Raw genomic sequence first — 20075 nt, forward strand, 5'->3', positions numbered from 1 at the left:
TTGTTCCAGTCAGATCTTATTCAGACATCCCAACTTTTTCTGAATGCCAAGTGGGAGTTTTTGCTTTCCGAAGTGGGAGACTGAGGTGTTCAAGTGGGAGATTTATACCGCGGTTATTATGTCATGATAACGAAGCTTTTAACAAATCTAATGATAATATAAACTTATTTGCCCTTATAAAATCACTAGTCTTAAGAAAATTCACTTGTCCATATCTTATTATTCATGCATTTTTAATGTTTTGGAACAATAATACATGAAGCCTTCTGTGCAAAATTAAATAGTTATGGCACTTTAAGCACTATGTCTAAATTCAAAACACCACTGAGAATTAAACCTGCACTTCTATTTCTTTTGTTGGAAAGAAGACTCCCCAGGTGAATTTTACATGACAAACAGTACAGCTGTTAGAACTGTAAAAACAAAATGTATATAGCTAAAAGAATAAAAGTTCAAGCAATAGAAAATTTACTGTTTGATTCTCATCCCTGTCAACCAGTATTTAAAACCCCTGGCTCAAATACTTTTATTGATCAAAATTCTGTTATCCAAAATTGAATGTCCGGGTATTGTTACACTTTCGTAGATTTGCCTAAATCTCCAGTTAAAAGGATGTGTTTGACAAATTGTTATGATGCAAAGACAGTTTAACAGCATTTGATAGTAAGTGATATTAAAATTTAACATGACATTTCCTCTTATCAAAATAATTTAAGAGAAATGTTTTTTAAAACCTAGCAAGTTGACTCGGCGACCATCTACTTTCGATTTCAAAAAGTTACAGAAAAAGGTAAAGCCAGTGTAATTTCTAATCTAAATTTGATTGAATTTAATTAGATATCTAATGTCTGGATTTTAATTTCAATTGTGACACATTAATCAACACCTGGCTTTGTTAAATCGTGTAATAAAAACTAATCAGCACGGGTAGAATAAGGTGCGAAAATATCTGAAAGCTGTTGTTTACAGACTCGTCAGTAGTGCAGTGATACAGTATCAGATAGGCGCAAAGAAGTGGATTATTTCATAATTTTTGTGTTTTTTGTTGTTTATGTTGTTTTGTTGTTGTTTTTTTTAATCGGGAGATTGAGACTTCTGATCGGGGTGATCGGGTTTTACAACCAGAATCGGGAGAAACCCGATTGGATCGAGAGAGTTGGGATGTCTGCTTATTAGGTGTGACCTGGTCATGTAAATGACAGTAGCCAACAAGTAATTTCAAAGGAAGTTACAACTGTCCTGCAGTTTGAAGTAAGAATTAAACACATTAGGTGTTTAAAAAGATGAAATGACTTTATTTTCAAAGCATACTTTAGCCATGTCTTTCTCTTTCGAAAATTCCTTTCAATCAAACTTTTATGTACTCCTTTGAAACATAATTACCTACAATTCATACAGTATATTTTGAGTTTTATTTTCTGTTTTAACATATCTAGTGCTGCCGAAGTTTGAAAAAAATGTCCTAACATTGTTACAATGCAGGTTTTCCATTGTGAACATCCAGTAAAATATACTCATATTTCATATATGATAACATTACACATGTAAACTGTAGCAACATCTTTTCTGTGGCCTAAGGTCTAACTAATCATAGTGGAAAATGCAGTGTAAAGGATCATCATAGAAAAAGCATTTTCACATGTAAATATAAATTTTCTTTACCTTGATCAACCATACATCGTAACTTTTGTATCTGTGATATATTTCCACCTATTCTGTATATACCTTCATGCTCCAAACCTGAAATATTCAAAACATATTTCTCATTTCCTTTCACAAGGTCTGGAATGACAAACACTGTCTCACTGATATCAAATGAAAACAAAGGTTTAATAGATTGCAAGCAAATCCTGTTAGAAATAGATTTTCTATGCTACGAACTTTGAAATGACTAACAATGTTTGGTGTATAGCAACTGCCACCACAGTCGCCTTTGAAACATTGTATCAGTTTTCTTTATTTACCCACAGTTACAATATAGACAAAACAACATTCAACTGGAGGTAATTATTACCCATAAATTCTGCTCTGATACAGGAAATGTAAAAACTGAAATCTATCATGACCTTTGACCTTCAAGTATAGCCTTGACCTTGGACCTAGTGACCTGTGTCATGTGCTTTGCCCTATCTTCAAAAAATACACAACTGATGATGTCTTTTGAAAATCTCTGCTGTTTGGAAAATGATGACAAAATGGACATAAAGTGTGACTTAGTTTGTGCATGTATTATGATGGAAAACATTCAGATGTATTATTGAAAGTTTTCAGAGATATGCCTCTAGACAAGGATTACAAATGGACTGACCAACAAACTGACACATATGACACTAACAAAGCCATTATATCTTTTGTATCTGGTGGTATAGTTATACCAAAACTATTGATGTTTACATAAGACTGTTTTCTCCTTTATTATAAGAGAGACAGGTCTGGATGTACTAAATTCCCTGAGAGGTCAGATCTGACTATATTCTCAAAAATCCACTGACCAATGTTACACAACTTTGTTTAAAGACAACTGTCAAAGCTGAAATCTGACTGTTTCTTTGGGAGGACAATTTTAAAACTGACCAATGGTAAAGTTGTATTCCGAAACTTGACCCCAAACTTAGGTTAAAAAGTCTGAGGTTCTAATTTGAAATCCTGATGGTCTTCTGATCTTATTAACATACACTTTAAGAGCTTTCTCTTTAACTGCTTTTATATTTAAACTAAAGAAAACTTCAAATATCAATATACAATGTATATATAATAATGCATGTGTTTACCTCTTTTTTCAATAGCATCTATTGACTTGACAACAAACATTGGCACTTTTGTTTTTTCTTTGGCACACAACTGTTTGATTTCAGAACCAAACACAGCATCTGAAAATAAAAGCAAGAATCATGAAGTTCTGTCAAACTATTATTGTTAATTATAGGGGGCTAATTTTCATGGATTTCAGAGTTGTATCACTTCATGAAATTAAACCTCAATAAAAACAATAAAATTATGATGTTGAAATTAACCCATATCATGCTGGACACGATTGATTCTGCCAATGCGACCAGTGTATATCATGATCAGACTGCACATTTGTGCAGTCTGATCATGATCTGCACTGTTCGCCATTCAGTCAGTATCTTTTTGGTAAGCACCCCTTTTACAGTTATGATTCTGTCCAAATTGAAAGATGAACAAGTTCATTATAGAAATTTAGTAGGGTTAGGGTTAAAAATCCATGAATTTAGGTCCCTAATGTATAACCTATTTTAACTGAAACAAAGAAACATGGGAACAATATTAAATGGTTTTGTAATATTGAAAGTAGGGGAAACTTCCTGTACAGGAAATAAATTCATACTTTTTCCCTATTTCGCTGAACAGGAAACTTGTTATTAAATTAATCATTTTTTCACTTGTTTCAATCAAAAGACCCAGTGCATAAGAATATCAATGGTGTCATTTAATGAAATATGCAAATTTAAACTTAGACACTTTATCTAAATTTCCACCATTCAGATTTTTTTTTATTATCTTTACACAATTTTTATTAATCTTTTATAAGTTAAAATCTTCCTGCACAGGAAACATAACTTACCAATCAGGAAACACAGGTATTTTTATTTACACTGAATTTGCATTCAGTCAGAATTTTGACCCCTTTTCCACCCAGAAAATTTATCTTTTTCTCTGTTTTCAGGTTTTTTGATGATGCATACTATTGCTTTATATCATTTTCAGCTAGGGTAATATAAAGTAATACAACATTTAAAACAAGAACTGCATGTATACGAGTATAAACTATATTTGTCAGCAAAAAGTATTGAAGCATCTGGAAATATTATTTTGTTTTAGCAATCATCAAGCAGGGCAATGTTAACTACAAACTGTGTCCATAGGAAATGAATGCCCCCACATACTATCCTCTATATTGCAAAAACTATCAAAGGACCATAACTGCAGTAAAAATATTCATAGAAAAAAATCCTTCCTTTATGGTCATCTACACATCAACCTTGTTCATCTGTGAAAGTTTGAATCAAATCAGGCTATTAGTGTGGGAAGAGTTGGACACACAAAATTTTCTCTATATTCCATGAAGTTCAACATATTAAGTAGCCATATATGCGGAAAAGTTCATGTTCAGGCCTCTGTGACCTTGACCCTTTAATAGAGTGAGCCCAAAACAATATGGGCCATCTACTCTAAGCATTCAATACTATGAAGTTTAAATTCTGGTCAATAGTTCTCAAGTTATTGATCGGAAATGAAGTTTCATGCGAGCCGACGTGACCTGACCATTACAGGACCAAAAACAATATGGAGGTCGTCATATCAATATTAGCTGAACTTAAGAAATGAATGGTTCTAAGTTCAAATGGTATTCATTATTGATCAACATAAGTTTATGCACTTGAAGAAACAGGGCAAAACAATATGCAGGAAGAATAATACAATTTTTATGAAGTTGTTAGAAGGAGGAAAAATGGAAAGTTTCCCCTACTGATCTAAATATACAGCTCTTATCCGAATTTTGATGAATGTGTGGGACTGGCATTTTACTACCAGCTCTGTTCCTGCTAAATTTTCTAAACAGAACTGAAATTAAAATGACTTTTTCATTTTATTTACATATATTGGCATAGCTCTGTGTAAGCACTGCTGGCCAAGGTTTATACATAATTTTCATAAATAGTGCTTTCAAAGTGTACCTTTTGGCCATATTTAGGACCTAGGTATGCCAGAAAATGCTCCTGAACATACCATAGATATTCCATGGAGAGCATACCTATGAAAACAAAGAATTAAGGTAGCTTATTATTCCTGAATATTCTGGTTTTAGCTATGCCCCTGACAAATGAAAAACATGCTTCAACTGCAGTATCATTTGCAGTTTAAGTAATAGCTACTTTATCACTTAATCAAATATCTATATTATCTCTCTTATCCTAATGCTAGTAAAGTTGGAGGAATGGATTCTCTAGCTCAAGATCCCTGGTTTGACAGCCCATCCACTTTAATACCACTGTACCACTGCATCTGCTCTTGATAAAAAAATATGACTTTATATGTTTTAAACACATTTATACTATATATGGCTATGACTATGCTATCTGGTATTATTTTATAACAACACCTACCTTTATAAATACCCTTTTTGATGAGTTTCTCCTTCTCACTTCTGTTGCTCATAAACCTCTCTAAAACATTCTTAATTTTTCCTTTCCTTTCTAAAGTTCCTGAATCTGACTGTTTTCTACTGTGACTTCTATCTGAAACAAGATCACATCTCTCTGAATTATAAAACAAGAACTGGCTGGTCATGTAATGTCAGTGTATGCTGTGGTTGACAACAATTATGACTGTTTCTCTCAAACATAGCCATTGTAAATTCAATATTTATACTACCAAAGACGAGAGCATTCTAACAAGAGCCATGTTAGACATGGCCAATCCCCCCGCCGGGCATATTATAATTGAAGGCCAAAGTTCCTGGCAAGTTAGTGTCTGAAAGTATTCATTTTGGGAGAAGCTTTGAAAAACCGTTTAGTTGTGGTCCACATCAGGGGTTTTAAAGATGTGGAAGAAAGAATTATTCAGTGGTGAGGTGGTTTACTACTAAATTTTATTAATTTTCATGAACAGTATAGCTGTATGATGTTTTTCTATATGGCTACTGTAAAAAGAAGGAATGGAAAGCTAACAGGGAACAAGAGTGCCAGAATGTCACAATAGATGCCCGTCACAGCAAATTTCTTTACTCTAGCAGCTGTATTTGCAAAAGGAATTTTAATTTTGTGGTTGTTTAGTAATCATTGTAAGTCTTTTGTTTTTCTAAGTCCACAAAAAAACTCCTTACCAGGTAGAGATGTCTTAAAATACACCTAAAATTGGAAAGTAACATCCAGGTTGTACCACAGAATAGTGGTCTTGTTTTTTTCCTGTGGTCAATTATAAAAATGTTACAACATAAGTTATTTATAGTAACAACTTATGGAAGTTAATCTTTAAAAAAAAAAAGAAAAGAAAAAAATTGTAAGTCCACACAAAAATCTTTACTAGGTAGAGATTGGTCAAAATACACCTCAAAATTGGAGGTAGCATGCATGTTGTACTACTGAAAAGTGGTCTCGATTTTTCCCTACGACTAGTAATGAAAAAGTTACAATCAAAGCTATTTAAAGTAACAACAAAGGGAAGTAATTCTAAAGAAAGGAACTGTGCATGACACTTTGTCTCATGATGGTGTATAATTGTGCCAAGTTACATCAAAATCCCTCCATGCATGAAGAAGAAATGCTTCGGACAAAGTCATTCTTGTATCTGATATTTGGCCTCTAAGTGTGACCTTGACCTTAGACCTAGGGACCTGGATCTTGCGCATGACACTCTGTCTTATGGTGGTGAACATTTGTGCCAAGATATATCAAAATCCCTCTATGCATGAAGAAGAAGTGCTCCGGACAAGGTTTTCATTCTTGTATCCTTTGACCTCTAAGTGTGACCTTGACCTTAGAACTAGGGACCTGGTTCTTGCGCATGACACTCCATCTCGTGGTGGTGAACATTTGTGCCAAGATATATAACAAGATCTGATATTTTCTAAGTACAAAAGGGGCCATAAATCTTGCAAAAAGCAAAATGGAGTTATGTTTCTTGCTATACAGGGTCAGCTTATGATGGTGAACAAGTACCGTATTTTGGTGTGTATAGGTCGCGGTAATGTACAGTCCGCATCTAATTTTTGCTCTGGAAATGGTCGGAAAATTTAACTTCTAGCGTATTAGTCGCAGTTAAATTTCGGATTTTTTCCCCAGCAATATTTAATATTTACCGGCAAAAAAGTTATGGCGGCGGCCATATTGATGCCGCGGACTGAATTATTATCAGAACCTGATTGGTGGAAATCGGACTGTGTTATTTTCGTTCCCAACCGTTTCGTACCAACAGTAGTATCGGTAACAGACTACATCAAAGAAAAGCGGCTTTTTGACACTAATTGGCAGCAGACGTCTGTTATCATGCAAGTTTAAGTGTGAATTGTTTGCACAGCAATTATAACACCTTTCCGTGTCATGTAATTAACCGCGTTCTTTTGATTCTGAGTAAAAAGGTTAACAAAATATCTCTTTTTGGATTTTTTTCTTTTATTTAAAAATCAAAAGTAAAAAATAATCATTCAAGCTTTTTAATACACTAAGAATTAGTATAAACAATGTTTGGAATGGAGGACGGATCTGTCCGGATTTTATCATACCCGGAGTACATGTCAATGGCGTCCAGTAAAACGAAAGTAGAAACAAACGTAATTCAGACTGCAAAAACATCTCTGAATTAAAGTCATTCGTAATTTTAATAGTCTGTATGGGTTATTTACGATATATTTTATTGAAAGTAACCGCTATTGGTTGAAAAGCCGCCGATATTGATATTTTTTATCCATTTTGTTCGTTCGTAACAGATGCACGTAATTTTGCGAGAGCTACGGTCAGAAAATTGGCCCGAAAAAAAACACTGCTGGCAATGTTCTGTCGTATAGGTCGCAGGAACTTTTTCAGGCAGCAAAATGGGTAGAAAAAGTGCGACCTATACACACTAAAATACGGTATTCCAAGTTTCAAAGCAATAGCTTTGATAGTTTAGGAGAAAAACTGACCTAAATATAAAACTTAACCAGGCAACGCCGACGCAGACGCCGACGCCGACAACTGCTCAAGTGATGACAATAACTCATCATTTTTTTTCAAAAAATCAGATGAGCTAAAAATCCCTCCATGCATGAAAAAGATATGCTGCGGACAAATTTTTTTAAGAAAATATGATAAAGGGGAATAACTCAAAAAGTAGGCAAGGTAGAGTTATTGTTCTTGCACACTGCACTTCCTCCCAATGTGTTCTGTCAGTGTATGAAATTTGAAGAAAATCACTCTAGTACTTTTGGAGTTATGCTCCGGACAAAATTTTTTAAGAAAATATGATAAAGGGGAATAACTCAAAAAATAGGCAAGGTAGAGTTATTGTTCTTGCACACTGCACTTCCTCCCAATGTGTTCTATCAGTGTATGAAGTTTGAAGAAAATCCCTCCAGTACTTTTGGAGTTATGCTCCAGACAAAATTTTTTAAGAAAATATGATAAAGGGGAATAACTCAAAAAATAGGCAAGGTAGAGTTATTGTTCTTGCACACTGCACTTCCTCCCAATGTGTTCTATCAGTGTATGAAGTTTGAAGAAAATCCCTCCAGTACTTTTGGAGTTATGCTCCGAACAAAGATCGTTGCGGACGCACGGACGGACGCACGGACGGAGAGCATTTCTAATATCCCCTTCGCCTTTGGCGGGAGGATAAATTAAATGGAGAATATAAATAAAAAACTTTCAGAGCTCAACAAATCCACTCTTTCCCTCATAAAATATGCATAGAAATATGCATAGAAATCTGCTACAGGCAAATGGAAAATGCTACAGTATTGTCCTGCAAGATGAGTGTGATTTTTAACCAAAAATATAATAAATCAAATAATAAACAGAGCCATGCAGAAGCTGAATAGCTAAAGATCTAAAACAGAAGTTGATTTGTTATTCACAACTCTAAAATCTGTCCGCATCTGTTACAGTACAAAATTATGATTGCATTAGCTTGATAGTTTAAACCATAATTATGGTATGTTCACTTTGTAACAGACTTTAAACACGGTGATTGGCAACACCGATGGTTGATCCCCGAAATTACTGTAGCATAAGGGGCTTTTCAGTCACGGAGGTTGTATTGAAGAGAAATGTAAAATGTAATAATCTAAGTGTTTTCAGGATAGGAGTCATGCTTTTGACAAACATTAACAAAAAGGGAGATAATTCAAAGATGTGGTCAGCAAGAGTTGTGGTAAACTGCACTCCCTGTCACAGATCTCTATGAATATGTAAAGTATCAAGTCAATGCCTTGCATAGTATACGAGTTATGCCCCAGAAAAGGAGATAATTCAAAAATGGGGCCACCTAGAGTTATGGTTCCTTGTCACCGCACTTCCTCTCAATGAGCTTGGTACCTTTAATAAATTTTAGTTATCCTACAGACAAGAAGTAACAGACGGGTGGATGGAAGGACAAGATGGCAACTATATGCTCCCCCACTCAGGGAGCATAAAAAGACACTCTCTGTAAAAATCATTTTTTCTTCGTAAATTGCAGGACAAGTACAAAGTGTAGCAGGACAAATGAACATTCTAGGTAGCTCATCCAACAGGAAAAGTTCTTTTCAAAGAATTTGTCCAGCCCTAACTTTTCATTTTCACACTAAAAGCATTTCTATCTAAGACTTCTATCAAAGAAAAAACTACATGTAATACCAAAACAACAATAGCCTGTCAATAGCTACTTGTAGTTAAGGTCTGTATAACCTCTACCAACTGTAAAAATCTGTATCCTGAACTGCTTTGACTAGAAAACTTTCTCTTGATTTTTTCAGCAAACAAATCATTCACACAAATTTTATTAAACAATAAAAGATAAAAAGCAAGATGAAAATAATTTTCAACTATATCTTCATGTGTATTTTCCCCTTTTTATTTTTCTGATGTTCTGATCATTATACAGATGCATGAAACATTTCATATCCTGCACATGACAACACCTCCACTTATTATTCTCATATTAAATGAGCAACATATGTAATTCATATGACTTTCACAAGTCTGTCATTTATTTGAAGGGTTTCATATGATACTCATTCAAAAGTATCAACCAACTTAATAAATATCTCCTAAAATATTGTTTACAAATCTTAAAATCATATACAATGTACTTATGAAAATCAATATTTGTATCATTATATGACCTATAAATAAAGATTATCAGTGAGATCTAGAGCATGATGTGAGAAGCAAAAATATTTTATATTTCCACTGCATAAAGGGAGAAAACTTAACTTTAGAAGTATCTTTCTCTCCACCTGTACAGATTGTCAGTTAAGTGTTTCCTGTCATTAACCCAAGTATTGTTGAACAGTTTCTGTTTGTATGATATTTATGTACATGTGCTAGTACCCTGCCTCTATGATATTCATGTACATATGCCAGTACCCTGCCTCTATGATATTCATGTACATGTGCCAGTACCCTGCCTCCATGATATTCATGTACATGTGCTAGTACCCTGCCTCCATGATATTCATGTACATGTGCTAGTACCCTGCCTCCATGATATTCATGTACATGTGCTAGTACCCTGCCTCCATGATGTTCATGTACATGTGCCATTACCCTGCCCCCATGATATTCATGTACATGTGCGAGTACCCTGCCTCCATGATATTCAAGTACATGTGCCATTACCCTGCCCCTATGTTATTCATGTATATGTGCTAGTACCCTGCCTTCATGATATTCATGTACATGTGCAATTACCCTGCCCCCATGATATTCATGTACATGTGTGAGTACCCTGCCTCCATGATATTCATGTACATATGCCAGTACCCTGCCTCTATGATATTCATGTACATGTGCTAGTACCCTGCCTCTATGATATTCATGTACATGTGCGAGTACCCTGCCTCCATGATATTCATGTACATGTGCCATTACCCTGCCCCCATGATATTCATGTACATGTGCCAGTACCCTGCCTCCATGATATTCATGTACATGTGCCATTACCCTGCCCCTATGATATTCATGCATATGTGCCATTAACCTGCCTCCATGATATTCATGTACATGTGCCATTACCCTGCCCCCATGATATTCATGTGTATGTGCCATTACCCTGCCCCTATGATATTCATGTGTATGTGCCATTACCCTGCCTCTATGATATTCATGTACATATGCCAGTACCCTGCCTCTATGATATTCATGTACATGTGCTATTTCCCTGCCTCCATGATATTCATGTACATGTGCTAGTACCCTGCCTCCATGATATTCATGTACATGTGCCATTACCCTGCCCCTATGATATTCATGTACATGTGCTCATGTGTTATTAATTTATCCCAGATTGATCAACATTCTAACCATTAACCACATCATTGAATATAAGGCAGAAACTGTGGGCTCTTAAGTTTCAACAAGGTGTTTCTATGATCTGAAAGTGATCTAGTTTTTGATCTCAGATTCATCACTTAGATTTCATAAAGACATCTGGTCTGACAAACATCTAACAACATTTTTCTATGATTTAACCTAGTGACATATTTTTTTTAAACTTAATTAAGACAGTTTTAAACTTGACCTAAGTTTTTATAAAGACCTGATTGACTCTGGCTTCTACAGTATTTACAAGAGCTCGTAGAACACGAAATGTCCCCCTTGGTGCATTCATTAATTGCACAAGGAACAGAAATTATTTGGTCACTGTACACAAAGTTCTATTGTTTTGGATTAATGTGACCTTGACCTTTGACCTATTGACCTTAAAATCTATAGGGGTCACCTGTTGGTCATGATTAACCTCCCTAGCAACTTTCACGATCCTAGGCCCAAGCATTCTCAAGTTATAGTCTGGAAATGGTTTAACTGTTCTGGGTCATTGTGACCTTGACCTCTGGTCTCAAAATCAATAGGGTCATCTGCTGGTCATGACCAACCTCCTACCAATTTTCATGATCCTAGGCCCAAGTGTTCTTGAGTTATCGTCTGGAAACCGTTTAACTGTTCCGGGTCATTGTGACCTTGACCTTTGACCTACTGACCTCAAAATCAATAGGGGTCATCTACTGGTCAAGATCAACTTCCCTATCAACTTTCACGATTCTAGGCCAAAGCATTCTCAAGTTATCGTCAAGAAACGGTTTAACTGTTCCGGATCACTGTGACCTTGACCTTTCAACAACTGACCTCAAAATCTATAGGGGTCATCTGCTGGTCATGATAAATCTCCCTATCATCTTTTGTGATCCTAGGCCCGAGCGTTCTTGAGTTATCATCCGGAAATCATTTAACTGTGACCTTGACCTTTACCTACAGACCTCAAAATCAATTGAGTTCATCTGCTGCTCATAACTAACGTCCTTATCAACTTTCACGATCCTATGCCCAAGCATTCTTGAGTTATCATCCGGAAACCGTTTAACTGTTCTGGGTCACTGTGCCCTTGACCTTTGACCTACTGATCTCGAAATCTATAGGGGTCATTTGCTGGTCATGACTAACCTCCTTGTCAACTTTCATGATCCTAGGCCCAAACGTTCTTGAGATATCATCCAGAAACCGTTTATCTGTTCCGGGTCACTGTGACCTTGACCTTTGATCTACTGATCTCAAAATCAATAGGGGTCATCTGCTGGTTATGACCAACCTCCCTATCAACTTTCATGATCCTAGGCTTAAGCGTTCTTTAGTTATCATCCGGAAATGGATTGGTCTACATACCGACCAACATCTGCAAAACAATATACCCCTCCTTCTTCGAAAGGGGGCATAAACATTTTTCCTATCATTTGAACTGATGACCTTGTTTCTGAACGCATACTTTACAAAGTTTCCAACATGACCAAGATTTCATAAAGACAATCTGACAAGTTTCAGGAAGAAAATGTTGTAAACATTTTATTAACTTAAAGGGAAACATTCAAACCAAATTCCATCAAATTTGAGCCATAATTGAAACCTGTATCTAGAGTGTTTATACAAACAATCAAAATAATTCAAATTTGCATCATGTCTTTTAATTTCTTTGAAATCCCCTTTTTGTACTTTTTTGGATGTTTTTTTTTTTTTCTTGTTAAGTTCCAATATATTTCTTTGCTTACAACTCACAGATCAGAACTTGATTTACATTCATGTTTACCTACGTTTTATCAAGCACTTTAATCAAGTAATTTTGCATGTAATGTGTATTACGTCACTGATTCTTGTTTTCTCCTGTATTATGTCACTGTTCTGCAGAAGTAATTTGTTTGATAACATTTTAACAGGAAAAGCTCTTTGCTAGATTTTATTTTCCTGCAAACATGTTTTTTCTTAACGGTAACTGATGAATTATTTTTATTGAATGTGTTTTAACTGTTATTAAATTACTTGTCTTTCATCAGAAATTCTGCTTTAAATTTGCATCATTTTTCCATCAGACACTATTTCATCATGGTTTTTTTCCAGCCTCATTACACTGCTTTCTGCTGCTCTCTGATATCACCAACAGACACTTTCATACCACAAATGCTTTAGCCTTTTGTGTACAAAGAAGAAATTTTCCATTTAAAATAATTTTGAGATCTATTTTTGTGAACAAAAACAGTTAGCATGAAATATTTATGAATGTGAAAATAAATCGGATTATAATGTTTCATTAACACCAGGCTATATTTGTGTGAGCTCTAAAGTTAACAGTAAAACAGGAGACAACTCACAATGGACAACTGCTGATGGACGCCAGACAAGAACAAGAGCTGTCACTAATGGTGACAAATGCCCCCGCAGCACCTTGACCTTTGACCTGGTGACCCCAAAGTCAGTAGGGGTGGTGTACTCAATAAGTACTATCAGCATGTGAAGTTTGAAGGTCCTGGGTGAAGTGGTTTGCATGTAAAGTGCCTTCATGCAAAAAGTTAACGTTGGCCCCTGTGACCTTGACCTTTGACCTGGTGACCCCAAAGTCAGTAGGGTTGGTGTACTCATAAAGTACTATCAGCATGTAAAGTTTGAAGGTCCTGGGTGAAGTGGTTCGTGAGTAAAGTGCCTTCATGCAAAAAGTTAATGTTGGCCCCTGTGACCTTGACCTTTGACCTGGTGACCCCAAAGTCAGTAGGAGTGGTGTACTCAATAAGTACTATCAGCAGGTGAAGTTTGAAGGTCCTGGGTGCAGTGGTTCGCAAGTAAAGTGCCTTCATGCAAAAAGTTAACGTTGGCCCCTGTGACCTTGACCTTTGACCTGGTGACCCCAAAGTCATTAGGGGTGGTGTATTTAATAAGTACTATCAGCACGTGAAGTTTGAAGGTCCTGGGTGCAATGGTTCGCGAGTAAAGTGCCTTCATGCAAAAAGTTAACGTTGTGACTAATGAACTAACTAACGAACGAAAGGACGGACAGTTGAAAATTAATATGCCTCCCTTTGGGGGCATAAAAACTCAATTTACACACTATCAGATACAAGTGAAGGCAAAACTCCAAATTCAATAAATGCAGAGATGCGAAATCAATCCTACCTTTAAATGAAGGTTTTCTGCTAACTTTGTCAGGTTCTGGTGTTAGTGCATTTGTACTTGTCTGACCTGAGCTTGGTATATCTGGGCTGCCTCCCTGAAACATCATTAAATAATCATTTTAAAGTTGTAAAACAAAACACAGTATACCATTAATATTCTTCATGTATGCAGTACATATACACAGGAATATAAAGAGCATTCTTAACCACACTGCTAGGAAGATTAAAATGTGTTTGTTGTACAGAGGTTGTTGCTATGGAGAGGTTAAATTGCTATAAATCTCATTTAAGGTAGTTCAGCATGTTTGAAACAAATATTGTTCTACAATGTAGATTTTAATTTAACTTTTTTTTTCAAAGCACCATTGTATCCAAAGGAAATTCAACCAATAAAATATAATGCCATGTGCTTGATTTTTTGTAACACCACTCCTCTGGTCAATTTTTACAATTGGCTCCTTTGAAAAAATTGCTCTTTTGATGACACTTTTGCATTTGGAAAATATCCACAATCATTTAATTTATGTAAATTTTAATGGAACTTTCCAAAGATGTAGATTAACATATTTTCAATCATAAGGCCAAATAAAATGCTTAATTTTCATAATTCATAGAACTTACATTGCTGCTTATTTTATGTTATTACTTTGACTTACTTTATATCAAAGCCTATCTACTATCAAAATTAAACCGAAGACTGACAGTAGCCCCATAACACACAAGATATAACAGATTCATGGCAAAAATTATGCTACCCATATATACATGTTGGCTATTAGACATTGTTCTAGGTTTTCCAGATAATTGACATTACACTGTTACTTAAGGTAAATCAAACGTGCAGAACTACCTTAACAGAAAAAGAAATTGTACTATGTTGTTGTAGACAGGTACATGCTCCACACATACATTGTACATATATTCTAAATTTATCAATTCCATATGTGAATTTTGTTTATGTCCATTTCGTTGTTACTGTGTATAAATCACAATGTATGAATCAGTCACTCCACCTAACATCATTCTGACATTACAGAACTTCCATTTTACTTGCTTATCTTTAAATGGCATAGCAAAGAAATAAATTGTGAAATTAATGTCTATATCAAGCTAGCCTTTCTATTTTTAGAATCATTTAAGCGGAAATAATCTTGAGATTATGCAATGGATTTTCTAGCTGAAAAAATATATGTAATCATACCAATCTGAAAATTTAAAAAATCTGAAAACATTCTGAAAAAGTCTTAAAACTGTGACCTCTAGAGTGTTAACCATTAAACTGTTGATGACAGACCACAGACACTAAGAGATCACAATGTGCACAGGTGAGGTAAAATTAATCACAGAGGTTGTTTCTCAAAACATAATCACAAAGGAATCAATTGTGTACCATCTGTTTTAACTAAAATCAACTGTTCAATCTGATGACTACAGTTATAACAATGTTGTAACAGCTGTTTGCTTTAACACTGATTAACAACACCATCTACCCACAGTATGTCTATTCAACATGAGTTTACAGATACGGATGCAGATAAAATACGCTTGCATTCAGAATATTTAAGTAAAAAAGCATTAAAGAATAAAAACTCTGCTCTTTTTTTCTTAAGAAAAAAACCAGCCTGAAGTCATGCATTTTGACCTGTCTGGAGAGTTTTGTGATTGGCAGACTTTTTGCAAGCAATTGGTATGACACTTTAGTATGCAATAATAACAAAAGTTATCAAACAGTTATAATAAACATTCATCACAGCAAATAACCTTCGACTTTTAAATACTTTTCTTACTGAGCAGATAAGATGTCAATTTTCTCAATTTTGACAAATTCAAGAACAGAACTCCAGAGTAACTAATACTATCGAGCTGGTTATTGAACGTGGCCAAGACATTATGCCAATAAACATTGTGACCAAGTTTGGTGAACACTGAATAAAACCTGCTCAAAAAAGCAGACATTTTAAAATATGTTGACGCTGGTAGTTTGCCATGCCAAAAGTGACCTTAAAATTGTGGGTGTACAAAACTTTGCTACCAAACATGAATACTTGAAGCTGATTTAATTTTGTATCTTTGAAGAAATGAATCAAGAAACAGCCTTGTTTAGATACTAACCAACTCTTGTATTCTAGTATGTATTTTCATGAACCATTCCTGCATTTTCGACTCATCATCCGCTTGTAACAATATCTGACAATCTGAACAGGTAATCTGAAAATGAAACCATAACAGACACTTGAGATAATGACATTATCATACACGTGATCTCTCGCGCGGGAGGGTCAAAATCCCGATTTTTGCACCTTGCCTCCCGTCTCCCGACCAAAACCATAATTCTCCCGCTTTTCAAAAAAAAAAAAAATCAGTAAATCAAAGTGTCACGGACTGTTGTGTATTATACATGTTTGACACACATGTAGCTGGAGGAAAGAGTTGTTTTTCACAGGTGAATTTTGGTAACATGATTGTTTTGATAAGGGATTAGACAAGCTGGGCCTTTTCCACCTGTCTCACGGAGCCGAATATCGGTCTATTCTCAAAGCCATTTAGGCTCCATTTTTTACCAGTTTGAAGCAAAAAAAAAACAAACTCCCAGTTATAAGAAATAATTCCCAGCTGAAATGATTTTTTGATTATTCAATAATAAAATCACATAAATAATTGTTGGAAAAACCAACCCATTACTATTTTTAGAAAATGAATGTTATTTCCCCTTATGCAGTTACGCCATCTTCTTCCAATGTTTACAAAATTAATTTGCTAATAAAGTCGGACTTATTTCATTGAAAAATTGATGAAAACATGCACTCACTGATTTGATATCAATCTACATTATTTTGGTAAGGGTAAAGACATGTTGATGCATTTCTGTATTCTGTTTTTCATGTCAAAATCATTAATGATCAGCATTTTTGTACGAAAGTGGGTGGGGTAAGGAATTAATTTAGGAGTTGTGTTCAGACCTATTTAGAGCTTCGTTTTTTTTTTCAGTCCTCGATTAGAATAATGTTAATGCATGTTCACCACCATTTCACCCCTAAATTGAGACTTTGTTTCTACAAATTTAACCTGTCAAGAAAGTTACTTAGTTAGAACAAGAGGGAGCTTTTGTAAGACAGCATGCTCGACTTTTCTCAGTGATTGACTCTGAATTCAAGCTATGCCAGTAAAAGGGGCAATTCAAGCTTTGCCAGTATTTAAGGGGCATAATAGTCAATAGCTTTGAATGTAACAGAGATACTGGACATTATATAAAACTTCTAATCAAGAGTTATGAGGATTGTTTCTTCTGGTGTAGGGTTATGCGTTATTGTGCGGCCTAAAATGTTGGATTTTGTCTCTAAATTTTGTGTCCGCGCGCGTAATTTATGTCGATAAAAAACCTCCAGTTTTGAGACCCCAACTCCAGCCGAAAAATGGCAAACCTCCAGTTTTGGGATTCTGAACTTATCACATGTATGACATTATGTTCTTTCAACAGAAAAACGAAACTGTTGATCTAACACACCGATGAGTTGTGCATACGAAAATCCCACCAAAGTTGAGATGAGTATGGATAAAAAATTCCACCAGAGGTTGAAATTTAACAATGCCCATGACTTGTGGATAAAAAAAATCCCTAAGTTGAGACTTTGTAATATCCAAACAAGAGGGCCATGATGGCCCTATATCGCTCACCTGTTATCATTGCACTTGAGGACAAGAAGGTCCTCAGAAAAAATATCTAAGTCCAAAGGACAGGAACAACAAAGGGAAGAAATTTAACCAAAAAGAAAAAAAAATCTTACAAGGTATAGATATGTTAAAATACACCTAAAAATTGGAGGTACCATCCATGTTTTACCACAGAAAACTGGTCTTGTGTTTTCCTTACGCCCAATAATAAAAAAGTTACTAAAATTAAGCTATTTATAGTAACGTAAAAGGGAAGTAATTAAAAAAAAAAAATATTGTAAGGGGACAAAAGAAAGATCTGCCAAATAAATCTGTTGACATAAATGAAATTTCCAATCAGTATCTTCATTAGTTATGGAGATATAACAATTTTAATTTGAAATAAAGGGAGGTTATTTGACATAAAGTCAGTCCATAGTTATATACCCTGATTGTCTCAGTCCAACTAATAACAATAATGAAATTTCAAATAAGTCCTGTAAGTACTTACTGATATAAATCCATTTTGATTACAATCAGGGGAGGAAATCAGATATAAAATAACTCTGGAACCTATGATTGGATCTGATTTGTCATGGAATCCAAGATTTATTGTTGTTGAAGATATTTTGGAAGTTTGTATCAAATAGAACCATAAATGAAGTCTCTATATGGCTGCAAAAGCCAAAATAGCCAATTTTGAACCTTTAAGAGGCCATAACTCTGGAACCCATGATGGAATCTGGCCAGTTGAAGAAAGGAAGCAAGATCTTGTGGTGATACAAGTTGTGTGCAAGTTTGGTTAAAATCAAATCATAAATGAAGCTGCTATTGTGCAGACAAGGTCAAAATAGCTCATTTTCGCCCTTTCAGGGGCCATAACTCTGGAACCCATTTAAGATCTGGCCATTTCAAGAAAGGAACTGAGATCTTATGGTGACACAAGTTTTGTGCAAGTTTGATTAACATAAAATCATAAATGAAGCTGCTATTGAGCAGACAAGGTCAAAATAGCTAATTCTGGCCCTTTCAGGGGCTATAACTCTGGAACCCATAATGGAATCTGGCCAGTTCAAGAAAGAAACCAAGATCTTATGGTGATACAAGTTGTGTGCCAGTTTGGTAAAAATCAAATCATAAATAAAGCTGCTATTATGCAGCCAAGGTCAAAATAGTTAATTTTGGCCCTTTCAGGGGCCATAACTCTGGAACCCATAATGGGATCTGGCCAGTTCAAGAAAGGAACCGTGATCTTATGGTGATACAAGTTGTGTGCAAGTTTGGTTAAAATAAAATCATAAATGAAACCACTATCATGCAGACAAGAAATTGTTGACGCACGGACTGACAACGGACGAAGGGTGATCACAAAAGCTCACCTTGTCACTATGTGACAGGTGAGCTAAAAAGGGATGTTATTTTCTGATCACCATAACTCAACTGGCATGGCCGATCTATGTTCTCACCCTTCTAACCATTTCAACTAACTAATTACCCATTATCAGTGGCAAACCAGGGCCACACCTCATCAAGTGTGTAGAAAAACTACACCATGGATATCTGACACTAAGTAAGATCTTTCTAGTCAACTTGAGCATGAATCAGGGTTCACACAAATTATCAGACATTGCCTGACTTTTCCCAGACACAGGATTATTTTCTCTAATGGCACAGAAATTCCCTGACAAATTGTGATTAGACTTTCCATTTCCCTTTATATGCATTTTCTGACTTTTTTTATGCAACACTGAAAACCCAAGGGACAATGCTTTGTTCGTATAGAGAGGGTAATTTGTTCATATATGGAAACAGCATATCTAGGAGATAGATAGTCAAACTAATTAATCTAATATTTTCTTTTTGTATAAAGCAATTACAGGACTGCGCACATCTGGAGTCCCCTCATTAAACTGAATGTAATGTTTGTAAGAGCCGTTTTTTGCCAACTACAGCTTTACTATACAAGATCCAAAAAAAAGTTATACATTGACCATATCGACATTATTGATAAATCCCGTTTTCCGGTATTTCCGTACATAGGGTCAGGGGGGTTGGCGAGATTAACCGATGTAAAGACCATTTACAATATTAGCGATTATTTTTGCCAGAAGATAAGAGTTTATGAAAAGATCTTACTTTCTCACAATGGAAATACTATTCTACGACTTCGGCAATTTTTTTTTGCAAAAATAATCTGTTTATCTTGAAAAATGCAAATAATTTCACACCTTCGGTATCGAGCCACGGAAGCGGCAGTGTAGAAAAAAATATAAAATTTCAAAAAAAAAGTAAA

At 35.2% G+C, this 20075-nt stretch overlaps 1 protein-coding gene across 8 annotated transcripts in view; it reads right to left on the reverse strand.

Moving 5' to 3' along the window:
- LOC123531715 (rho GTPase-activating protein 15-like) overlaps positions 1–20075 on the reverse strand; it is a 67725-nt gene that overhangs the window by 12699 nt on the left and 34951 nt on the right. For all 8 annotated transcript variants that reach the window (XM_053518772.1, XM_053518771.1, XM_053518769.1 and 5 more), the window contains 5 exons: positions 16244–16339; positions 14133–14226; positions 5130–5261; positions 2772–2870; positions 1663–1740 (listed from right to left, as the gene is read on the reverse strand). In XM_053518772.1, the coding sequence (XP_053374747.1) occupies positions 1663–1740; positions 2772–2870; positions 5130–5261; positions 14133–14226; positions 16244–16339 (499 nt within the window). The remainder of the gene's footprint in view (positions 1–1662; positions 1741–2771; positions 2871–5129; positions 5262–14132; positions 14227–16243; positions 16340–20075) is intronic.

The sequence above is a fragment of the Mercenaria mercenaria genome, chromosome 11 (assembly GCF_021730395.1).
Source record: "Mercenaria mercenaria strain notata chromosome 11, MADL_Memer_1, whole genome shotgun sequence".
Taxonomy (NCBI): Eukaryota; Metazoa; Mollusca; class Bivalvia; order Venerida; family Veneridae; genus Mercenaria; species Mercenaria mercenaria.